Below are 25,631 nucleotides of genomic sequence, written 5' to 3'. Positions count from 1 at the left end.
ATGTGCCACATATGTGATTGGCTTGTTTCTGTTATCAGGACGGCTTCTAGAACAGGAGAGCAGCTTGACATGTGTTCCTGTTTTCTGTTCTCCATGGCCAGGCATCTTTAAATGCTTATGTGATGTGTAAGGACATCTGAGTCTGTAAGTGTGATTTCCTTAACACTCCTTCCTCCTTCCATCAGGTTTGAAGAATCTAGAAAGAAGAATCTATATATCATAACACAAACTATAATGGAATATTATAATGGAGATGTCTGTCTCTCTCATTCTTTACTATAAACTATGGCCATTGGCTTCCCCTTTGCTTTCATTATCCTTTCGATGGGTCCAGTGTCAGAGCCAATTTTCAGTAAGGGGGCTAAATGCGATCATTTGGAGTGGCACACATGTATCACAGGAAATACAGGGCTATTTAAGCACCTGAACCACCTGTGAAATATTAGGAATGCAGGTAGTGGCAGAAAAGATCCATCTGCATCTAAAGGACAAAGGTCGCTCTTTCGAGGATGCCAATGTTCACATTTTGGACAGAGAAGACAGATGGTTTGAAAGAGGAGTGAAAGAAGCCACCTATGTCCACTGTGAACGACCATGTTTGAACAGAGGCGGGGGCTTATGACACCAGCTGTCTGCCATCTATAATCCAGTTTTGAGATCCCTTCCCAGACACCTTAACCCCCACTCACATCCTGGGACATTTGACCTCAGGAAATCACATGATAGGGTGGGGATAGATTCACCCAAAACCTTGGCTGATTGTGACCTACACATGTTTCCTTGGCTTGTGTGATTAGGTAGAGCAGGGGTGTCGAACTCCAGGCCTTGAGGGCTGCAGGTTTTAGATCTCACCCTATGTCAACACACCTGAATCAAATGACTAGTTCATTACCAGGCCTCTGGAGAACTTCAAGACATGTTGGGGAGGTAAATTAGCCATTTAAATCAGCTGTGTTGGATCAAGGACGCATCTAAAACCTGCAGGACACCGACCCTCGGGGCCTAGAGTTCGACACCTGTGAGGTGGAGGATCAATAGGGGGTCCATGACCCTCTTGGGGGCGATCCCATAGGGCTTAAAATCTGGGACTTTCCACCAGTCTGTCTTAGAACCAAAGAAGCTTCTCGGATGAGAGGTGAAATGTCTTCAAGGACACTCAAAGAAGTCCCGACATTTTTCTTTCCAAGTTCCTTAGACTATGATGACCTGGATGACTGAAAACCTTCACAGACATCTAATAATATTCACGGTATTAAACTTTTTTCCTTCATAGTGCAGTTAAAGCAATAAATACGCTTACACTATACAAATGTAGCACAATTCACAGACAACTGCATTGTCTGTTACTACTGTGCTGAGACTAATTTCCTTCTAGCAAAAAGTTCAAAGAACAGTAAAAGTTAAAAATTCAAAAACTGAAAGTATCAACACCAGAATGTACCTGAAAATAAATGTCAGTATTATTATTATTTTTTGGATGATAGCACTGCTGTGTTTGTTCCATATTATTGTTGTAAATGTTTATATGCTTGATATATTTTGAGGTAAGTACAGCATTAGATCATATTTTATAAGGATTTATGTGTTTGTTTCATCTCTGCCCGATCGTTCTTTTTGGTTGTAGTCTTCTTAGGTTGTAGGGACTCGATCTACATAGGCTGGGTTCCCAAAGGGACTTCTAGAACAGAAACTGATTTAGGGATGTGAACAGTCTTGTGGTAGCTAAATTTGAGATTTTGATTTTTGATAAAGTTATAAAAAAGTTACTCTTGACTCTTACTTTTTTGGATTGAAGCTCTCAAACGTTTCTTTACAGCTCATCTCTTTGTTTAGAAATAACAGCATGATGGGTAGTTGTTGTGAGAAGTGAACAGCTTCCTCAACCCACGCACGCAGTTTTTAATAAAACTGTCATATCCTCTACTGGGAGATGCACTAAACAAACAAAAAACAAATGTGCTTTAGAGATATCATGTGGGAAACTGTTAGATATTAACCAATGACTCATGTTAGGTCTGAGTCAGTTCTGGTCATCTCTTAAATCCCACACAGAAAAGCCTCAGCAGATTAGTTCCCATCGCTTTCGACTCTCTCTCTCTGTCTCATTTACTTTGGTTTAGATTTCATACAGTGAAAGAAACCAAAGCTGTGTGCGGATTATGTTACTCAGGCCATTTGCACATGAGCAAAGTTCAGGAGAAAGAAGAATGCAGGCGTGCCAGTATTTGTGGCTTTGAACCGTGCGTGTGTTTGCGTGTCACTCTTCCTGGGCATATTGTTATGACAGACGGTCAGCGGACCCTTTTAAATGCAGGCTCTCCCTTCCTGTGATGGAATTCCTGCCATCAAAAAACATTCTCCCAAACAATCGCCATAATTAGAGCCCACGCTCTCTTGAATGGTGTTGGACACTAAGTGAATTATTTGGGGTTAAGTAAAGATCATTAATAAGGAAACAAATAGGTCTCTGTAAAAACAAATCAGCAGAATCTGATGGTAGTTTGAGTTTCCTCTTCATAAAAATGAATAATGACATTACTCTAGTTCTGTAATTATCTCACAGTGGGACTTTTTGTTCTCATTAAAAACAAGATTTGTTTGTTACCCATCCTGTGAAGAGTGATTTCTAATCTTTGTAGTTTGTTGTTAGGGATGGATTGCTGACAGAGAACACTTATTAAATGAACAATATAAAAATGCATATTTTATTCCCTGTATTTCATAAATATAGAGAGACACTATCATGTTTAATTTACTTTTTATGTCATTTTAAAGTGAAGTCTGTGTATTTGTTTATAATTGTCTAACTCAGAGATTGCATGTGGTCTTGGTAGGTTGTACAATTCATTTATTTGTGCTTTTATTAGATGGATTTATAATTCAGTGATATAAATGATATATTCACTGATTGATCAGGGAAATGACTCGAGGCTTATATTTCTAAAAACAAAACAAGCAAACAAAGAATCTGAGTAAATGTATTGGCGAAATAATGTATGGACAACATGAAGCTAAAAAGCTCACTTTAGTATTTACGCTTACATCCCCACAGCTTTTTCTGACAATCCTGGACCAACAAGCACTTTTTGTTTATGACTTTTAGATAACATATACACAGATGTAGCTAAATCATAAATTGGGTCTTTGACCCAGTATTTTGAGTTTTCTCTGGACTTAAGAGATAGTTTCTGTTCATGTTCTTGAGTATGTTGTTTCCTAGTGCTTCTGAGTTTGCTACCTATGGTTCTTAGTGTCTTGTTTGATTGTTCGTCCCTTTAATGTCCAGTATTGTCCTAGATTCTTCTCTGTGTCCTAATCAGCCTTGTCTGTCTGAGCTCTCCGTGTTCCCCAGGTGTGTCCTCTCAGCCCTCTGGTCTTCCCTGAGTATTTAAACACCCGGCGTGCTTCTGTTACTCATCACGTCCTCCCTCATACCCTCATGTTGTGTGTGCTGCTGGCTATTTGGCCACGTCTAGCTTCTAGCCAATTCACACCTGTTCTGCTCTTTCATTATATTTTGTTAAATCTTTCTGTTTTTTGAGTCCAATCTTGTGAGTCCTGCTCCCAGCTTGCCACACAGCAGTGCCATGACATTTGCTAGCAAAAAGATGGAAAGCTACTAGGAGATAGTGTGCATACATATAAAATAAGTCATGGTTTGGTATCAAATTCAATTCAGTTTTATTTATACAGCGCCAAATCACAACAACAGTGGCCTACTTCCTTTTCCCATGGTGGAAATACAGTTTATTTGCCATTCTGTATAACTAATACTACCAGGTGAAGCCAGTGAGTGACAGCACTTGGAGAAGATATTGATAAGCTTTCAGTCTTTATTTTAGTTTCGTTATAGGTTAAAGTACAAACATCCCCAATAACCTGTTTTACAGCAGATATCCTGATACATCGGCATTAATTAGCGACGACAGAGACGTCGTTTATGACCATTCATTCATTCACCAAAGAAACCCGTCAGGTTTCACTGGGCTCAGACAGTGAAAGAAATAAAGAAATTAAGTAATTTGTCCTTTCACATGACAAAAAAACAAAGAAACAAAGAAACAGAAAACCCCACAAAGCACTCAGAGATCTCTACTGCTATTTTTATTACCTTTCTGTTAATAAATTGAATACTAACAATAAAATTGTAACTAGTGGTTGGTGATTACCAGGAACTTACTGGAACCTTTAGTAGGCCATTTCTGGTCTGTGCAGCAGGGTGAAAGAAAAACTCAAACTCTTAGCTAGTGTGAGTGTTTTGGCAGAACAAAAAGTTACTCATATCAACCACCGCAAGTAGATAAGTCTTATTTCTTGGCCCTGAAATGTCATATTCATGTGTGTCTAACCAGTGAGTGGTTGGAACAGGATACAATAGTTTGTGTAACTTCTCGGTGAGGCGTTTATTCATGTCTCTGGTGAAAATGTAGAATGGTACGTTCTGTCACTCACACTATAAAACTACGGGCCACCATGGAGGTTGCGGCAGGGATGGTGTGTGAGCGAGGTTGGAGTGAAAAGTTTGGGTGGAGCTGGGTCTGTGGCCACAGTGAGACCCTTTTATAGCTCCCGCTCACCACCGAGGGCTGCTTAAAAATTCACATGGTATATTTACACCTTTGACTTGTGACCTGCTGTTTGCTTATCACTGATTTTTGTTGAGGGAAAAATGAAAATGTCTGTTTTCACAGAATTCATTCAAAGTTCTTTTGTCTCATTTTCCTCCAGATACACTCTGGCAATACAAGAGCCAAATGTATTTTAGTTTATCCTCTTTGAAACAATACTAACTTTAATCTCAGAACAGCGACGGCCCGCAATCATTTACCCCTTCCTCTGGAATGTGAGTTGGTTACTCATTTAAGGAATGCCGAGGTTAATGGAACCTGAGATAACAAGATCTGAGTGAAAAAAAACTTGATGAACTCAGCTATATAGCGTTTTTCTGGAGGAGCTGCTTCAGGCTGGATTCATCCCCACCAGAGAGCCTCACCGCTGTATTTTTAGCAGCGGATAGGCGGCAATCATCTTACTCCTTTGGGTGTACAGCTTCCAACTTTCTGGTCACCAAGTTCTTTTGGTTAGTTTCCATGGAAACCAGACAAATGAGTCACTAAACAAGTTCAGCCAATTCTGCTCTCCAGTTTGGGAGGCGAGCCTTGGGTTTCCAGCTCGAGTCCACTCCCCCACAATAAGGACTGGAAAATGAAAGTGGGGGAGAGTAAATGGAGCTTGGATCTTGGCTTACCTCCCAGTTTTGTTCTTACTTAACCTGCCCTTTGCACCTCCCCCTTAGCCTCAGCTCTCCCACACTCCTCTTTTCTCACTTTTTACCTATCACTCATTTTAACATTCACTCCTTATTCCTCATAATCGCTTTTCTTTTCCCACAATCCCACACTCCCCTGGCTAGTCTTTTCTGTCACCTCTCTGTAGAACTTGGCCTCGATCTCGCAAAATACATTTGCACACAGGCAGTTCGCAAGAGTAGAAAGACAGAAATTAAAATGATTTTAGCTTATTACCTAATCTGCTTACTGACCGTGGTTTGGAGGGTTAGAGGAAGTTTGATTATCCTGTGGCCAATCTGCTCTCTGGATCTTGCATGGACGATCCATTACTGTAGTCCTACTGTTTTCAGGTCTTCCATTTTTTTCCCTCTGCACAGGCTCACTCAGACACACCCTTTCCTTTTTTCCACCACGGTCCCTCATTTCTCCCCCATCTTTAGCTCCCAGTGGGAGGAGGCTCAGCAAACTGGGAGCAGTGGATGACTGGGTGACTCGCACTCGGCACACCCCACAGATGTGCAGGGTAGAGAGAAACACCAAGAATGTGTGTTTGTGTGTAAAAGCAGGAGCTGATTTATACCCTGTCCATGTTAATCCTGCTAACTGTTGTACTGCGAAAAAAGAGAAGAGGCTGAACTTTTTTCTGACCTGTTGTAAGTGACTCATACAGCCTGGTGTAAGCTCTGAATGAAGTCCTGCGTGCCAGCATAAACTGTTTATCTTAACTCTTAATAGCTGCTGATAACCTTTTCAAGTCCTTTTTTTGTTCATTTGAAAAACTTGAAGGAGAAGCAGGAGTTCATAAATTTCTACACTGTGTATGATGCAATGTGACTGCAACACAGTGTCTCTCTCAAACATGTACAGCTTAATCACATTTTTCTGTGTTTGCAACATCTCAGTGTCACCACCTATATAGACTGGAGTATGTGTCTTCTTTGGTCAGCTATAGTGATGTGTAACATTTTTGTCTGTCTTGTGAAACAAGTTTCATATTGCATTTTATTGCTTTTGGAAGGAAAGTTATAAACTTGAACCTGTCAAAATAGAATACTGACATGCCGTAAATACAATTCTAGTGTTACTGTATTCGGTTTGTTTTATTGGACTGTTACTCTCCCTGTGAAAATGGGCCTTCTAAAGATCAGCTGAGGGTCATCAGACTTCAGTAGTGTTTTTTAATATCGTGCTTTTACATGCGAACCTATGCTTTAACTTCGTGCACGCCCACCTCCAAACGACACAGCAAGGTTGTAGCCACTGATTATGCCACCTATTTGTGAACTGCACATTCTGATGCTTCTACTTTAATTTGATAAACGATGCTATCTTAATCTTTCTAGAACTGGAAGTGACCATATTTAGACCAGAGGGTGGAGTGCTATGTTATGTTGGGCATTCTCCACCACAGGACTTCGATTTCTTCAGAATAATGCTATTAAGAATGTTTCAAAAGGCACCTACTATGGACTGTAAAGAAAGTATGGAGTGTAGAAATTCCTTAAACCGGAATTCTTTCTAATGTCCAGCTGGAGACTGGTTTCCATGTTAAACTGAAACATCACTTACTACTCCTTTTGTGCAAGACTGAAAAAAATAAGCCAGGATTGTCTGAATTAAACAAAATGTGAAAGCCAAATAAGTAAATAAAGGGGTTAAAACATGAAACACTACATGATGTTGCATATTTGACACCAGTAGAAATGTTGCATTTTTCTAAATGAGCTATCAGCCATTACCTATCACTCACTAAATGTCCTCACAGACGTTTTGAACACATCAGTGCCCCTCAGGAGGAAGTTTATCACCTAAACTTCTGAGCACCAAGTTGCATCTGCACTATTTTAACCTGCATACACCAAAGTAACGCTTTGGCATATTCTGAGCTGCCACCACATAGTTTAACATTATAATCAAGCAGTAGTTTCACAGCCCTACCTTTTTTGGAAAAGGGTAACTTTGGCTTCTGTGCTGAGTAAAATATACATATTAGATGAGATGCAGCAGTCACAGTACATAATTAAGTATTTGCACACGGCTGAACAGATCCTGGCTAACTTTGTAGATGAAAGACTTTCCTTACTTTCATATGAATTTGCTCACGTGCTTTGTGCCTGACATGTGCACCCTTTTTGCATCTGTGTTAAAATACTGTGTGTAAGCCGGTGTTGTGCCAAAAAGGGTTGTTTTTCCCCTCCGATGTCTCCTGATATATTTTTCTCTGACCAGTTCAGTTTTGGCTGTTAATTCTGCAGTGGGGTCTGGCAGTTGCAAGACTAACACACTTTGTAGAGTTATGTTAGAATATCACAAGATAACTTGGTGCCGCCTCAGCACCCTGAACTTCAAGGCCTTTCCCACGACTCTCAGTATCAGTGTGAATGGATGAAATTAATGCTTTTGTGATTTGAATTCTAACGTTTGCAAAGTGAAAATAGTATTTTTCATGTATTCTGTCCAAGGTCTTTCTTTTTTTAGTGAACATGATTCATTAAAGTGAACTGTTGGTGTATTTTTCTGCTGCTATCTTGGGGTCCTACTGAAGGATTGCAGGCTAGAAAACAGGAGGTGCAGGTCTGGTGCATTTCTCCCACTCTTCCCAGCCCCTAATTTTCAATGGGTTTTCTGGAATTCCTTAGCGCTCTCTGGTTTGTCTGCTAAACTTCTTTCAGCTAGGCCATGAATTCCCTGGCTGCAGAGGTTAGCAGGCCCTCCAACAAAGGCTCAGACTGTCCGAGAGGACACTTTTACAACAGTTGGTAAGACTGGCACAAGGAGCTTCTCACAGCAGCCATGCTGCCACACACACTTTGCACCACAACAGCTTCGGGGGACTGGCAACTAGCACAAATCTGAAGATTCTGCCTTGTTGACAGCTGCAGTTGAGAAAGCAATCTGGATATAAATCTGGCAGGAAGATTAATGGTGCCGTCTGTGGAATGCTGCAGTGCAAAAGCGTGACATTGCGATGATGAACGGGGCACTGATTTGTGATTTGTGTGTAATGAACCACAGCAGTTCAAAAACATTCCTAACCAATTATAAAATCTGTTGCAACTCACATTTCTATCGGCAACGCACCAGAAGTCGTTAACATAAACTGATGCAGTGAATCAGCTGATTCCAGACGAGAACAGTTTGTACCACAGCAGCTTCAGGAATTAGACTGATGCGAATGTAAATAAACCGGGACAGAGGACTTCACTGAGCTGCTTGGACATGGCATGGGAATGGCTGCCTTCTGCCTATAACTGGACAAGGTTAAAGAACTGCAGGTCACAAAGTGAATTTCTCAGAAGCTGAAAGAATTTCCTGCAGACTCTGATGTGTGGGAAGTTGATGGCTGGATGCCAGACAGCCATTGGTGTATGTGAATGGCAGTGAACCTTTTTTTCCCCCCCAAATGTATGTTGAACATATATTTTGAAATTTCACAATTGTAAATATTGCTTGTCAGTATATTTTAAAACCAATATTTTACTATAAAGCTACATTAGCACAGGCCCATAGAGATTTAGAGAGGTAACTCCTCCCAGGAAAAAAGTAGTCCAGCACATGACCTCCTGTTAATCTGAAATTTGAGTCGAAAGTTTTGGTTTAATGTATGTATAAATGATTTAACATGTCAACCTAGTGAAGTATGGAGGTGCTGGTGCTTGGTCAGGCTGTTTTTTTATGCTAACCTAAGCTGAAAGTTTGTTATAGCTTCCTTTAACACATGGATAAAGGCATTATATCTCTTGACAAAGAAGCAGTAGACATATTCTCTAAACTGTTGAACTATTAATTTGTTTTTTAAAGATTATTTTGGGGCATTTTTGCCTTTATTTGACAATGGAGCAGTAAAGACAAGCAAGCAGAAAACAGGCAACAAAAAGCTAGGCTGCTGTACTCCAGCCATGTGGCATACTGTCATCTGCTCACCCGCTGAGCTACACTGGCTCCTCTGAACTAATAATTTAACAGAATAATGAAACAATACATAAGTCTTATCAGTTTAATCAATGGGTTTCTATGAATATAGACAGTCAAAGCAATGGTTGATATGCTTATTTTGCCCTTAAAAGAAAAGCTGAAGACATTGACAGAAAGCAATCAAAATAAAATGTTGCCATTTAATTTTTTTCATAGTTGTTTTTCTTTCAGTTGTTTTTAACTAAATGTCAGATTTTCAGTGGATCCGATCTCCTTGCTCTCCTTGCTCTCTGACACCACTTTGCCGTCCACCACAGTCTGAGTGACCGTCACCACTTGGATTTTCTTTAGGTCAAATGCATCTTCAAGGCTGGTAGAATGACGAAATATAAAAAGGTTAGTCATACGGAGACAGAACAGAAATATATTTTCCACCTTTGAGTGATCTTTTCTTTGGCACGATGAAATTGAGCAGTTGAAATTTAAATGATGGTAATAGGATTACATAGACACAGGTCAGTGACATCTGCTTTCCATATCATTGCTGCTCCATGTTTGCATGAGGCTGCTTTAAATCAAATTTGCAAATGCTCCCCCGAGATGAAGAAGGCTTCTGTCTCATTGAGCGTATGTTGCATCCATACTTTCTGCTGCTTCACTTTAATACTCACTTTAAGTCTCCTTCACCATCCAGCAGCCTTCTGTACTCTGCAATCTCAGCCTCCAGCTTCACCTTGATGTTGAGGAGGGCCTCGTACTCATTCGTGTTTTGCTGGATGCTGCTGCGGATCTGTGCCAGTTCCTCCTGCAGACTCAGGATTATCTCATTGTATTTTTCCAGCTCTAAATTGTAACGCCTCTCAATGTCATGAAGGGCAGCCTCCAGGGACGCTTTCTGTGAAGAGATTAAGGAAAAGCACCATTGTAAAAATTGCATTAGGTTAGTCTGGGCAGTTGATATGTGTTAGACAGGAACACAAAGCTAGAGTCAGCTTCATGGTTTAGCCTAGAAATAAAAACTTGCATATAAAATTATGTACCAGCACTTCTGACAACCTATGAAAAAATGCAATTAGTGAATTTTCGATGTGCTGATTGGTGAAATTTATTGTTTTTGAACAGAGCTAGGATCAACTTAATTTTTTTCTTGGCTGTAATGCCTGTCATGCTCTGGAACTGCCAGGTGTGAACCAGGCTCAATCTATGAGAAGACCTAATGATGAGTATTTATACTAAGGGAAGGGTCAAATCTCAACCCAGAACTGGAAACTAATGACGTATCCAAGACTTACCAGACTATGTGCAGACTGGAGCTCAATTTCCAGTGCCTGATGCCGCCTCCTAGTTTCAGTCATTACACCTGCGGCCTCCTTCAGGGCTGTTGAGCTCTCTGTGACTTTGACCTGCACCTCTGTGATCTTAATAGAAGATTATATACATAAAGAATTTACAAATACTGTTCAACTCACAGTCAAGGAAGAAAAAAAAAAGATGTTTTTCACCAGCCTAGTTTAGCTGTACCTGGGAGTTATGCCACGCTTCAAGCTCCTGTTGGTTCTGTAGCGCTATCTTCTCATACTTTGCTCTTATTTCCTCCATGATTCTGGCCAGGTCCTGTCCTTTTGGTGCATCAACATCCACATGGACCCCAGCCTGTGCGATTTGAACTCGCAATTCATCAACTTCCTGTTCGGGAGGAAATAGTCAGGGAGTGATTTCCTGAACATTTGGTTAATAGGATTTTCCTGTGCTAAGTGGTTAAGGAAAATTTTGTTTTAAAGGTGCACTGTACTGTATTGGGGTTATCAGATAGGTTTTTCTCTTTGAACTGCTCTGCTGAACTTTACAATGATTGCATACTCTCTCGTGGTTCTTCTTCAGGCTGATCAACTCCTCCTTGAGGGACTCAATTTCACTCTCCAGGTGCAAGCGAGTAACATTGGTGTCATCCAGGATCTTCCTCAGTCTTGAAACATCAGCCTCCACTGTCTGCCTCATGGACAACTCATACTCATACCTATGGAGACGGAGTGAATGCTAGATCTGCTCATGCTGGTGAAGAGATTACCTTCATTTTGCACAAAAATCTCGACACTCACTTGGTTCGGAAGTCATCTGAAGCCAGACTTGCGTTGTCAAGACTGATAGCATACTGGGCATTTGCCCTGGTCATGTCAAGAATCTAAAAAACAGCAATGGTATTTTTGGTGACATAACTGTATGAAGAGATCGTTTTGGTGGAAAGCAAACTGTGACTTTCAATTTGATGAGTTGCAAATGGTTGATACTGCTTAGCGATAGTAGCCCACAGGTAATAAATGTTGTGAAATCAGGTATTCAAGCGATATCTAGGACACTATAATAATAAAGTTTATGTGTTAACAGTGACTCGATTGAACAATAGTATGTGGCATTTACAAGAAAAGAGTTGTAGTTGTTGTAGTTCTGGGTTCGTTTAACATTCTGAAAAAACTGAAATGCAAGAAAACTACAACTTAAGAATCATTTGTGAGAACTAGTATACCATAGCTACCTAAACCAATCCGGTCTTTAAGTGATGACCTGATGAAACCTGATTCCGGGCCCAAAGTACTCTGCGTTTAATAAGGCTGTTGTGTTTTAACATGTTTTAATGCTTTGTTTCTTGTTCTTTTTCATCTCAACAAGCCCCTAAAAACAGTCGGTAATCACTGTTGGCCTCTCTCGGTTTTTATTACCGCTATTCATTTTAAAGCTCAGATTTTAAAACCTTACGATCTAACTACAGCCCAGCCCATGCAGTAGTATATTAATAACTAACCTCGTGTTGAGGATGGATTGTCTCAGTTGTTCTCCTGAATGAAGTTTGGTCCATGCCATGCGAATGCATTTGTCCCTAACCACCGGGAACCCTCACGTTAACTTTTATCGAGTGGAAAAAAGTTAGCGTTCATCCTCCAGCTTCACTGTTTATAATATGCTAACATAGCTGTGTCGCTAGCAATCACGTAGCACATCATTATATACCAGCTAGTGCAGGGGTGTCAAATTCAAATACACGGTGGGCCAAAATTCAAAACTGGAACAAAGTCGCGGGCTAACGTTAATATTTATTGAAAAAAAAAATCTTCCTCCAGATATAAGAATGAATCTTATTTTTACTCTTTTTATGGACTCAAACAAGTTTTGCTAAAAAACTGAATATGGAACAAGCAAAGCTTAATACTAAACAATATATATATTAGCTGTATAATACCAGTAGGCCAGCTCTAATAGTAATTTGGTATGTCTTCGCGGGCCAAATGTAACTAGGCGGGCCAGAGTTTGACACCTATGAGCTACTCCAACTTCATTAACCTTACAAACATCATTGCTGTTTACTTTTCTGTCTTCATTTATGTTGGAAGTTACGGAGCCCCGCAGGGACATGGGAGAAAAAAAATTAAGACGGACTTTTGCAAGATCTCGCAAAACAAACTCGGGATCTCGCAAAAGTTTCATACATCTCAGAAAACGTAGGAGCACTTTTGCAAATATGTGATGTCTTGTAAACCGAGCAGATATCTGACGTTTACACAACTACATTCACGCCTCAAAATATCTTAAAAGTGTAATTTGTGACCCAGAAAGAGTAATATTATAACTAAGTAGCTGCCGCCATTGTTGGAATTCAACTTTTGCGAGATCTCGCAAAACTTTTGCGAGATCCCGAGTTAGTTTTGCGTGATCTCACAAAACTTTTGCGAGATCTTGCAAAAGTCTGTCTTCATTTTTTTTCTCCCATGTGCCCTGCGGGGCTCCGTAGGAAGTGATAGCAAAACTGTACATTTTAATTTGTTTTGGAAATCTCTCAGTCAGGACGTGGTATATTATATTTAGATGGAAACTAGCGAGCTAACTTCCTGCTAACTTCTAACTCTGTTAAATGTCATAAATTTGGTTTTCATGGATACCTGGATGTTAAACTTAATTGTTACACCTGGTAGAGCAGAACGCTGATCATTTTATTACAGATGAAAGAATTTAGACAGTTTTTAACTCTCAGTGATGCTGCAGTGATTGTGTGAATTACGTACCTGCAGCAGAGTTTGGGCCTAGGCACAGCTAATGACGGCAGACTTAAAGACCGGATACTTAATCAACTAATTTCAGACCATTTATTTTGAGGACATTTCAGATTCTGTGAAAATTTTTATTACTCTAGAGCCCTTAGATGCTTAGACTATCATCTAGATTAAATGTTTCGTTGGCTCACCTGGGCCCTGAGGCCTTCGATGATAACGTAGTACTTGCTGTAGTCCCTCCCTTCCAAGGGGCCTCTATTCTCGGTGGCCTCTCTGATCTTGACCTCCAGCACTGCATTGGCCTTCTCCAGATTCCTCACCGTCTCCAGATAGTTCGCCAGGCGGTCATTCAGGCACTGCATGGCATGCTTCTCGTTTCCAATGCCCATGGCGCTAGAAGTGGATCCAGAGGACAAGGACTGGTAGTCGTATCCTCCGCCAAAGCCGCTGCCAACACGCGAACCATAGCTGGCACTGGAAATCTTGGTTCCACGGCCGCCTGCCCCTCCAGTCACACTGTGGGCGTAGGTTTCCATCCGTAGGGATCTGGGACCTCCAAGTGAACTTAAACCATAATTTTGAGAAGACTGGCGTCTAAGCTCCATTGGTAAAGGAAGTGTGCTGATCAATCAGAGTGAGAAATGGCACTGAGGAGAGTGGCAGCAGGGTGGAGTATGAAGGTGGAGTCTGAGGCCTTATATACAACTCTGAAAAGCAATATTTCTTCCTGAAACTCCTCTCCTATCTATATTAAATTGTTACCTTTGACCTTCTTGCTTAGACTTTGTCCTCCACCCACTCACTTCACAGGTAAAAAGTGTACTGACATTTTCATTTTGATAGTGTGGAAATAAACTGATAACCTGATATGACTCTCAGTGGACACAGTGAGGCTGGACATGTTTTATTTTATTTTTATTTTTTTTGAAAGGGGGCAACAAATCTGTTTAAAAATGTTCTCTTTACTATAGATGCCCCCTGCAGTACTATAAATAAATAGAAATATATATTTGTTACACACCATTGGATTGCACCTAACACCCACCCCCCAAAAGACACATGTATTACAAACAAGTATAGTGTAGTTACAAATTGAGCATGAAAAACACTGTGGGAGAGGGGAGTATACTGGTAAAGGAACATGAGCCCTTCTGGATGGGTCAGATCACACCTAATCTGAAACTTGAAAGCTTAATCTTTTTTTCTTGAATGGCTGTGACGCTGTTTACTAACACAATCTTATTATATTGGCAGAAAAAACACCTGGCCCAAGCACTTGAAACCATGTGGTAGATCTCACTACAGCAGGTGTCACCATGACTACAAAACAAACGCGCACGCACAACCTCGCAAGTTGAGGATATCAGTTTCACAAACATGACTGGTACGAATGTATTAGCTTGTGTTGGCTGTGGCATGCTTCATTATGTGCCAAAGAAAAATAATCCAGGAAATGTAGGAAGAACAGGCGGATTTGATAAGGCACAAGCTAAACCACTGCACAGAATTTAAAATACTACTAGTAAGACTATTAATAATAATGTAAGCCTTCCAAATTTGCAAGGCAGACAATATGTTTACTGTGTCAAGAATAAATAATCAATCAAAACTGGTTGGTTTTACTATGCAGGGTTATTTGGTCATAGTGTTGGCTATTAATAGGCTATTAGAGTTTTTAACCCTGCAAAGTGATTGCCATGCCAATATCCATAAGCCTTAATGCTAATTGCTAACTATGCAGTTTAATCTAACAGAGCTGTATATCGAGATAGAAATAAACTGAGAAGTGAGTTTCCATTTTCACACATGCATGAAAAATGATTTTAAAGGCTTGGTTAAGTTAGCAGTTGGCATTAAGTTAGCAATTTATTTCACATTTACAGTTAGGTCGTTTAGTGTTTTGGTGACCCGACAATGGTTTTTAAACCTCCACAGTGGATTTTAAATCAAACAACCAAGATAAGATTGAGGGGCAGACTTTCAACTTTAATTCAAAGGATTTAAATATTTCATTAATTGTTTAGGAATTACAGAAATTTCTTTTTAAACATAGGATTTCATATGATTTGATGTGTGTTGGATCGTGAGCGGTTCATTTCTTCTCTGTACTTTTCTCATCCCATCATTGTAGTGCATTTTAATCTTGGTCCATCCTCTTCTTGAGAATCGCAGCATCGCTAACCCTTACTCTCCCTCTAGCACAATTTTTCACAACTTTATGTTGCACATTTTTCTGAAAGTGTTTTTATAATAATCAGAAAATAGAATAACCTTTTATTGTCATTATATATGTACAACAAAATTGTGGGTGCGCTACACCAACCGTTCATGGAAAAATCAAAAATCAAAATCAAAAATTAAATTAAATTAAAAATAAAAACAGCAAGACAGTAAGACTGAATAACAGACAAGAGGAAGACAGTTACCCTAATTAGACGCTCTTCCAGCTTTTCCTTTTTACTCCCACTTACTCTTCTGGTCTTGCAGGGATAGCTCAGTAGGTAGAGTGGTGGCCCCATGATCGGAAGGTCGGGGGTTCGATTCCCCTGAACAGCTACCCTGAGGTACCCCTGAGCAAGGTACCGTCCCTACACACTGCTCCCCGGGCGCCCAATGGCTGCCCACTGCTTCACTGAGTGAATGGGTTAAATGCAGAGAGCGATTTTCCCCACGGGGACCAATAAAGTACACTTTCTTCTTCTTCTTGTGTTATCCCTGTCCCAACTTCTTTTGAGACAATTTTTCTGCTGGCGTCAAATTCAAAATAAGTGACCATTTCCTTAAAATGCCATAGTTTCTTTCTTTCTCTCCTTTTGTTGGGATTTGGTTTGTACTGTCTGAGATGCAGTGAGTCTATAGGCTGCAGTGTGCATTAAAACCTAGCTTAGTTGATGTGGTATTCATAAACAGCATCAATTAAAAGCTGGAAAGTCAAAGAATGGTAAGTGAACTAAATAGTCCTTTCTGGGAGAGACTTGGTGCTTGTATGTTTCCAGAGAAAAGTCAAAAGCAATTGGTACATTAAAAAGACCAGACGCTCATCTGAAGCAGTAGATGCTTAGACATAGAACAAGGGCTACTACAATGGGTTGGTTTCAGAACGTAAGTACTGGCACCAACTTTCACAGGTGTGGGGATATTCTTACTTTGGTGATTCATAAAAGGCACAAACCGTGACAGAGAGGGAAAGTTGTGGTGCACACAGTATCTATAATTATATCACAAGAAAAGTCAGACACTAAGTTGTAAAAGTAGGAATTATCTTACATTTGGATTCATAATAGTACTGCAAAAGGCAGCGATATTAATCCAGTGTACAGGTATATGATGAATAACAGGAGCGAGGGTCAGTCTCCATCAGACTCTTACTTAGGTTTGCTAGTTATTTCACGATGCTACCATCAGCTGAATAATTAGCTCAAGTTTGGTTGTTACTGCAGCAACCCTAAATACTCTAAACAGTCCAAGCTGTATAACTTCAAATGGTAAATGTTGTAAAAGTCTGTCAGTACAATTCAGCTGAGGGGTTCAGTGAATGCTTTGGAAGAGCCTGGAGCTCAATTATGCGAACAATGTTGTTATGTTATTCTTATCTCCTATTCCCATCCCCCTTTTTATGTTATTAATATTTTTAAGCTGCTTCAGTGTGTGTTAATGGGAACAGGGGTTTGGGATTCCTGTTTACTTGTCTGCTCAGCAGACTAAACAAATCTGTTTCTCGAGCGATTTCTGAATGAACAAGACGCCGTGATAGCAAGTATAATTTCAGATGGACTTTATTGAAATGTCTGAACACAACAGCAAAGCAGGCAGACATAACTGGACAGAAAGAAAACAAAAAAGATGATGAAATATAAAAATAATTTCATTTTTTCTGAGAATTTTATGACTTTGAAATAACGTCTTGAATCTTTTTGTTTTTTTGAAAAAGTTCTCCAATTTGAAACTTTTGTAAACATCTGCATGTCGACACACAAACACATAAATAACTCATGATGAAATAAATAAAAAATGATTTTGTTTTCTTTTGATCCAGTTTTTTTTAGCAGCCTGTGGGAGAGCTGTATACCCAGGAAGTAAAACTATTGGTAGAGACGGCTGAAGGGTCTTATTGTTGTTAGTGCTCTATCACTAAGAAGCAAAGAGGTAAAATTTGACCAGTTGTATGCTAGTGTTATAATGCTGTGACAGTGACTGGTGAGAGAATCAGCTGCTTGCTCCTTGTATTCAGAGGTTCTTTGTCTCTGTGCTGGAGGACACCACCTTGCCGTCCACCAGCGTCTGTGTGACGGTCATCACTTTTTTGGTCTTGGTCACTGTTGTTTTCTGCTCTTCCAGAGCATCCTGGAGCCTAAGTAAAAACATTAATACTCAGTTAACTTCCAGGTAGTTTCTACTTTTAGACTTCTAAATGATAGGAAAACTATCCTACGCACTTGAAGTCTCCACCGTCCAGCAGCCGTCGGTATGTTGCGATCTCAGCCTCCAGCTTCATCTTTGTATTGAGCAGGGCCTCGTAATCCTGTGTCTGCAACTGGATTTTGCTTCGCAGCTGTGTGAGCTCTGCCTCCAGGCCCAGGATGATGGTGTTTAAAGACTCCATCTCCATGTTGTAACGGAGCTCCGTGTCCCTTAGCGTGCCCTCCAGAGAGGCTTTCTGTAAGTGACAAGAAGGGGTTACATTTTTACAGTGGACTCAGATTAGTGATGACAGCTCCATAGAGACAAATCACTGGAGTGCAACGCTTGTGTCAACAGAATACACCCGAGAGACTTGAAGTGAGAGTGCTGAGTTGGGCAATGTGGAGAGTTCAGATAAGCGTGTTTAGAGGTAAATGAGGGGCAGACTGCTCACCAGACTCTTCTGTGATTCCAGTTCAATCTCCAGTGTTTGTATCTGTCTGCGTAGTTCGTGCACCTCTGTCTGGGCACCCTTCAGGGCCTCTGTGTTCTGGGTCACCTGTGTCTGCACTTCTGTTATCTGATTGAGGTTAAAAGGCAAGTTAGTCAAGAGTTTATTTATTTAAATTTTTTAACTTGATTTGTTTTTGCTAATGGTTTACCTGAGATTCATGCCATGCTTTCAGTTCTTCCTGGTTCTTCTTTGCCATCTTCTCATACTTGGCCCTGATTTCTGCCATGATCTGAGCCAGATCCTGGCCTTTAGGAGCGTCGACATCCACGTGGACTCCAGACTGGGCGATCTGGTTACGAAGCTCGATAACTTCCTAAAGAAAAAAAGAAAGTCAATAGAAAGTCATTCTTATTGTTTACCTTACCTAACTACTTTCAGGTCTATAGAATACTTCTTAATTCTTTTTCATTCTACTGCTTGAACTGAGTCATGACCCAGCGGTGACCCTTAGCCTCTATCCAACCATAATCACACGCTTCAGTCAGGCAAATATACAGGTCTGTGCCTGAGTCCCTTAACACTTAATTTAATATTTCCCTCAGTAAACAAATGGTTATGTTTTGGCTTATGCACTCAAATCATAGTCATTTGAAATCTTTGGACCTTTCTCTGTTGCCAATTGTGGCTGGGAACCATTTTTACGATGAGGCTTCCCACAGAACTCACATACAGATATTTCAGATTTCTTAAGCAACCTCTGCATTCCCAGCAAAGTTTTCTAAAGACTGTTTTCCACAACATCCCACTCAAGGAGGTGTAGGCTGTAGTCGTGGCTTTCACTGCATGTGGATGGAACTTAAGCACATATGGTTGCAATGAGAAGGATTAATGAGATGAACAGATCTGCAAATAATATGTATATAATTATGTATCTTTCTGAGTTCGACTATGTTGAAAGCAGCACAAATATAGCCTATAGACCTGAATTAAATATTTTATATTTGAAATTTTGTTTTTGAAATAAGTTAAAGTAATCAAACTCACGTTTTCATGGTTTTTCTTGAGGTGGATGAGCTCCTCCTTCAGTGCTTCGATCTCACTCTCCAGGTTCATGCGGGTCAAGTTGGTATCATCGATGACTTTCCTCAGACCAACAATGTCGGCCTCCACAGACTGGCGAATGGCCAGCTCGGACTCATATCTAAACAGGACAGGGCAAAGCAGTCAGGATAACGTCAGAGTTTGGCGCAGCTGCTCACATTCACAGAGGCTTAATGAACTTAGTCTACCTGTAAATTTTTGTTAAATATTTTGCTACACTTATTTAGAGAGTTGCCGTACTTTGTTTTGAGTTGCTCATGATTATTTATGTGTTTGTGTGAACTGTGTATGTTTAGAAAATGTCAGTGTACATCATTATTTGGTCAGCGTATAATACTGTTAACTTTATGGTCAGCTCTGTTTGCAACTACACATAATTTATGACACAACTCCAGCAGTTGTGATTCAAAGGTGACAATTTACGACTACATGACTGATGACTGACTCCTCCTTTAGATCTTCACACTAGATTCGTCCTACAACTCATCCTGCACTAAAAGAGGGTGTGCCAGCAGTTGTCTATTTCAGTGTTTTACAATGTCAGCGGTAAAGCAGGCGGGTCTTACTTCACTCGGAAGTCATCAGCTGCCAGGCGAGCGTTGTCAATGTTGAGAACCAGACGAGCATTGTCGATAGTGGCATCAAACACCTAGAATCGGATAACAAAAGAAAAACTTTATTTCAACTGCAAAGGTGAAACATGAAGCAGCTAACAGTAGAGCGAGCAATTACAAAAGAATCAACAAAGAGAGACAATGACTATTGTATATATTTTATTAGCGTAGTTTTGTAATATTGCTGTGTATTTGTATTTTTCATACTATTAGAATCACCAGAAGTTACCTGTAGTTTGAACTGGTAGTGTATAAAAATTATATTTAATATTATCATATATTGTACTTTGAAAAGTTAGATGAGAAGCTGAAGACTAGAATTACATTTGTTTGCTAAATGCTAAGCTATGGCTAACAGCCAGTTAGCCTAGCATAAAGCCTGAAAACAGCTGTACCTCAGAACCTTTTAGCTTTGGTAAGACTTCATGTAAAGGGAAAAAAAGATTATTATACCAAGTTAATGACTAAGCTAGGTATTCTTTTTTTATTTTGCGTTTTTCAGTGCTGCTTGGCTAAGTCAACCAGCTGCTGGCTATCGGTATGCTATTAGCAAACAAACATCTTTGCTCAATCAAACTCAAAAAGCGTAGTTCAAAACTAGCCTGATGTTATATATAGATAAAAATAATTTTCTACTCATGCTATGTGTGCTTTTTAGTTGTAAGTTTTCATAGAAAACTATAAAAGTTTATTGGGGTTTACTGTTAGAGGATAAGTGTCACTGTCTGTGTGTATAAATGTGAATAGTGGCAGCTGCTTCAAAAACTAAATGCGCCAATCAGTGGCTGCCGGGCTGTTGGTGCTAAGAAACAGGATCTTGTCGGCAGACAATTTGCATGAGGATGGGGGTGACCATGGCTGTGCCGGTGTGTTTGTGTGTGTGTTTGTTCACTTCACATGCAAGTCTGTGATTCTGAGGGTAGTCAACTTTTCATGTCAGAACTAAATTTATTTTTACACTCTGTTAAATCTCTGTGAGAATTATGAGGTTATGGGTGATTTCTTTGCATCATTCCAGACGAAATATTAGGTGTGTTCGACCTTTATCTGTTTGGCTAAGCTGAGGTCCTCAGTTGTTAGTAGAGCAAACAAAACCCAATTCCAGACAGCGTTTGATCTTATGTAATGTTTTGAGAAGTAAAGGATTGGGGGAAAAGCCGCTTATTCAAAAAAGAAATTTTCCGACCTTGATGCTAGTATCCTATTACAAAGATTAGACTACAAATATGTTTCCCCACAGTGATAAGATGCAGAGATATGCTATGCTACAGTCGAAAGTCCAGAATGTTCCATGTGGCAAGTCTGACTTAATGCTGTCAAATAACAGTTTTGAATGTAGAATGTCAGGATTTTGTGCTTCAGGGATCCTGCTGTTTTTTTCTGTGGCACGCAATACCAAGAAATCTCGAATAAATGATTAACATGTTTTTGCTGCATGAGTAGTACCTTTACTTTGAAATCTTGAAACTGTGTGGAAATTACAGCTGAACTGACTTCATAGCATTTGTCATTTAAGCATGAGTTAACATTCAGTCACTTATAAAATGCTGATAGATCCTTCTGTGTCTAATAAGTTTCCCTTTTATCTCTCACTTTCTGTTGGATGAACGCAGAGTGAAATTGTTACAGTCACACTCTCAATTTAAGAAGACTAAACAAGGAGGGAAAGGGTAGTTAAGGATGGGAAGTATGGGGTTTATAAGTAGTCGCAGGATTCTCTCTCTGGTTTCCTGTGTCTGTGACCCCTGATGATCCAGCATTCCTCCTCCATACTGTTTCCGGTCCAACCCTCAGCCCCCAGCTCAAAGCAGCAGTGGCGCTATGCCAAGCACTAGCAGGAATCCACTCTGTTAGGATTCTACAAACTATACGAGACCCTGAGAACTAATGGGGATATATTTAGTCAAAAATACATAACCAATCAGGTACACTTACAACATCTTAAAATGTTTATCACAGCACATCTCATTCTGCTTTTCATGTTCATCTTCTTTCATCTCTCGTTCTTTTTTTATTAACACATAAACGGTCACATTCCCCTGTCTACCCTCCTCATCCCTCCCAACCCCATTTCCCTCCTCACCTTCTTCCGCAGGTCGTCCAGGATGGCCTGGTACTTGCTGTAGTCTCTGAAGTCGGGTCCGCTCTTCTCCAGGGCCTCCTTGATCTTAATCTCCAGCTTGAGGTTGGCCTGCTCCAGGTTCCTCACCGTCTCCAGGTAACTGGCCAGGCGGTCATTCAGGTTCTGCATGGCAAACTTCTCATTGCCCATGATGTCGGCGCTGTTCCCGCTCACCTGGATGCTGCTGGAGAAGCCTCCTGCTCCAGAGCCAGCTGCCATGCTGGATCCCAGCCCACTGCGGTAGCTGGAGGAGACGCTGATTTTGGTCCCACCGGCCCCACCATGAATGCTGCTGGATTTGTAGACCGGAGCAGAGGTGCGAGTGATGGACATAGCAGGAGCCCTGCTACTAGAGGAGGAGCGCACAGAGTATGTACTATGTCTGGAGGTTTGCATTGTCGCTATAGTGTGAGACTCAGTGAGAGAGACTGTCAGTAAGAGAGACAGAGGCACAGCCTGGGCAGGCAGAAATTGGAGCTCACAGACACAAGGCAGGAGGAGAGGGAAAGTTTTAAACTATATAAACCTTGTGGGCCCTCAGGTCCGCCCCTCTGACCACTCCTCCTAGCCTGTGTCACCTCCCTTTTTTTCCACTGGCCTCAGCCATACTTACTGCTCAGAACCTGCCTTTGTCCTTGAAGGCTCCCTAAGTTAGTAAATCTTGACTCTGTGGTATTCAGTAACTTGATATTTGGTAGAATTATAAAACCTTTTTTTCCCTATATGAGACTAGAGTGGCCTTAATTTTGGACTTTACTGACACAACAGTAAAGTCTAAGATTAGTTCTGCTTGTTAATTTTACTAACAAAACCTTTAACCCTAGAACACTATCGCTGGGTGATTTACACCCGAGAAAATACATTTACATGATTTCTCACTCCTGCAGCTGTTTGCGTGTCGAGGAGCCTGTGCCATCACCAGGGAAGTCTCAAATGTCCCAGGAATGGGTGGACCAAAGACCAGCTTTCCAGAGTCATTATTTTGTTTTAGGAGTTTTATTTTTCATTTTGTTAGACATGGCACAGTTGAAAGTAAAAGAAGACCACTCTAATTTGTCATGTGTTGTCATATTTTGATATATTTGATTACTGTTCATTGGTTATATTATACCGGGTATAAATCACCCGGCATTAGTGATCGTGTTACTATTTATAGCGATAGTGTTCTAGGGTTAAAGAGAATAAAACCCACACTGACAGTTAAGGAATGCCTAAAATAATATTAGGCCTTTGCACTCAATGTTTATTAACAATGGTTCCAACAGTCATAGGATTAACAGTACTGAGTTACATAAACAGCTATACCTCCTTTTGGCTCCACGTTAGACTCATCATAATCTCCACCCTATAGGAGTGACACACCCAAAAGTGACCCACAGATTCAGTGAGTGATCACATGCTCAAATGATGTCATCACTGCTCTAGTCATCGGAGCTGATGAGATAAGGTCATTTCATACCTACATGAGGAAGACACGACAGCTAATGCACTTCTGCATTAGCTGTCGTTTAAAAATGTAATCTTTTGTGTTTGTCAGCACTCTTACTGATTTACCATAAACAAAACTCTCAATAAACATCTGCAATCATAGTATTTTATAAAAGCATTATTTGGGATCCAGCTAATTATTGTTAAAGGTATTTTTATACCATTCCAGGTGTCTGTTGGTTTGATGTGAAAGTACATTTTCAAATCTAACATACCACAAACACAACCCATGATCTTTGGTGTTTAAACCTGAATAAAAAACATCAGTTAAATAAGAAAAAAGTTTTCAAGGTGTTAACTCCAGATGTTATGTGTACTCCAGCATGTTATCTGTCCTGCTTAGCCGGATGTGTGCCTGATTGCCCCCCTCCCATAAAGGATATGGTCAAACAAAGGAACAATTCTGCAGTCTGGTTAGTAGATATGTAAGAACAATGACTTTTCTACACCAGTAAACATACTTCAGGGGCCCCCCTGCAGCTTTTTAACACAAGAACATTCCAGACACATTCCTCTACTTGGTGGTCTTAAAACAAGGAATAACTTATTTTCTTTGTTTTCTTCACAGTTTTACATAAACTGTACAGATATGCATTTTATAATATGCGTCACTGTCAGATTTCTGTTTTGCAGAACAATTAATCAGTTTCATATGTAAAGTTATCTTCCTACGCACAGTCGTCTGTATCATCATCGACTTGTTCCCAGATAAAGATCCTGCTTAAGGTTTTGTTGTTCAGTATTATTGTTGCTCCACATTTTTCTGTTTTTTTGGGGGGTTTTTTTTAAGGAAGGAATAATGCAGCAGGATATTAAAGGATAAAGGGCTCCTGACAAAATCAGAAATACTCTTGCTCTGCAGATGAGCCGGTAAACAAATGGATTTGTCGTAAGCATTGCAATAAAGTGGCTTCATAAGAAGCTGCTTCACAAACATGTATTTAAGCTTACCTGTAAGTCTCTGAGATATTTTGAGAGCAGTCAGTAGAAACTGAAGAACAGACACAAATCAAGCAAGTGAAAAGAGAGTAGACAAAAAACATGTTTCTGATCTACAAATAGATTTAAGAAATTCTATTTCTTCTGAAATTAGTAATTAGTAAATATGCAAAACTAGCTAGGATCATTTTATGGATGACTGTTTTTTTTGTTTTGTTTTTTCCCACGATTTTGTTTGTCTTGTAGTGGTGGAGAATGATTGTGCTTTGTCTGAATCTAATGGCTGCCACACCCAGCAGAGAAAACAAAGATTAAGGTTTGAGGATAATAGCTGACCATAGTATGTGTACATTATTTGTAAGGTGAATAACAGGGGTTACCTTAAGCATGACACAACAACAACAACAACAACAATGTGGGTTTTACATTTTATTTTGAACACATAACGCAAGTACAGCACAGGACAAAATTAGCTAAACTTGAGAACGGAAACAGAATATGAACATTTTAGAATTTCACCAGTTGGTGAAAATTTGCCTCAGCTGCAGCTCTTTCCGGTATAAAAATGTGACCTTGTAGCCTTTTTGTAAATCCTATCTTAAACGAGTAGTTCAGTGTAAGTATGAAGCTGGTGCCAGGTTAGCATAGCACTGACACTGGAAGTAGTGGAAAAAACTAGCTCCACTGAGCATGCAATAATATGGAAATTAACACTTTAGAATATCACCACTTAACATATTTCTTATTTGCTTAAAATGTATATAAACAAATGTGAAAACACATTTTTTGGAGGTCTTGTAGAGATCAACAGAGGACCATTATTACATTTAGCAGCTGCTGATATTTGTGCTCACTAAATATTTGAATATCCAAAAACATGCTTTTTTTTGCTTTTTATATAACAATGACCATTTAAAAATAAATTGGGCTTTAACTAGGTCAGTAAATTTCTAAGCGTGAGATAAAAAGAATCATGCTAGCTTGTTAACACTCTCTCTGTCATTCAAGCTAGTTGCTAAGCTAAAAAGTCATCATTCCAGCATCTTAACATCCTGACATGACAGTGGTACCTAACACCTTAGCTAACCTCAGAAAATTAAAAGAACAGTTTAAATATTGAAAATGTGCGACCTCCTGTTGTTTCACAAATCTTGATGATCCATAAACATCTTTAATTTAGATGTAGCGCTAGCAGATCAGGAGCCACTCTTCATCATTTTTTTTTCTAAGGGAGCATATAAAATAATTACAGTAAGCTTAATC

At 40.0% G+C, this 25,631-nt stretch overlaps 2 protein-coding genes across 2 annotated transcripts; both read right to left on the bottom strand.

Annotated features, from left to right (window-relative positions):
• Positions 1-9,432: 9,432 nt before the first annotated feature.
• Positions 9,433-13,785, bottom strand: LOC102195236 (keratin, type I cytoskeletal 18-like). The gene is made up of 7 exons (XM_005742074.1): positions 13,441-13,785; positions 11,306-11,388; positions 11,067-11,223; positions 10,728-10,892; positions 10,499-10,624; positions 9,878-10,101; positions 9,433-9,576 (listed from the first exon to the last, which is right to left on the bottom strand). Exons 1-7 carry the CDS (start codon positions 13,783-13,785, stop codon positions 9,444-9,446), a joined length of 1,233 nt encoding a protein of 410 aa, XP_005742131.1. The 3' UTR covers positions 9,433-9,443.
• Positions 13,786-17,007: 3,222 nt separating this feature from the next.
• krt18a.1 (keratin 18a, tandem duplicate 1) lies at positions 17,008-22,453 on the bottom strand. The gene is made up of 7 exons (XM_005742048.2): positions 21,903-22,453; positions 19,772-19,854; positions 19,149-19,305; positions 18,313-18,477; positions 18,105-18,230; positions 17,686-17,906; positions 17,008-17,600 (listed from the first exon to the last, which is right to left on the bottom strand). The coding sequence occupies exons 1-7, from the start codon at positions 22,335-22,337 to the stop codon at positions 17,477-17,479; spliced, it is 1,311 nt and encodes a 436-aa protein (XP_005742105.1). The 5' UTR covers positions 22,338-22,453; the 3' UTR covers positions 17,008-17,476.
• Between the last annotated feature and the right edge of the window lie 3,178 nt (positions 22,454-25,631).

Source organism: Pundamilia nyererei, unplaced genomic scaffold (assembly GCF_000239375.1).
Source record: "Pundamilia nyererei isolate P.nyererei 1_Seehausen unplaced genomic scaffold, PunNye1.0 scaffold00116, whole genome shotgun sequence".
Lineage (NCBI taxonomy): Eukaryota > Metazoa > Chordata > Actinopteri > Cichliformes > Cichlidae > Pundamilia > Pundamilia nyererei.
The sequence above is the reverse complement of the archived record's forward strand: the minus strand, read 5'-3'. Positions and strand labels throughout refer to the sequence as shown.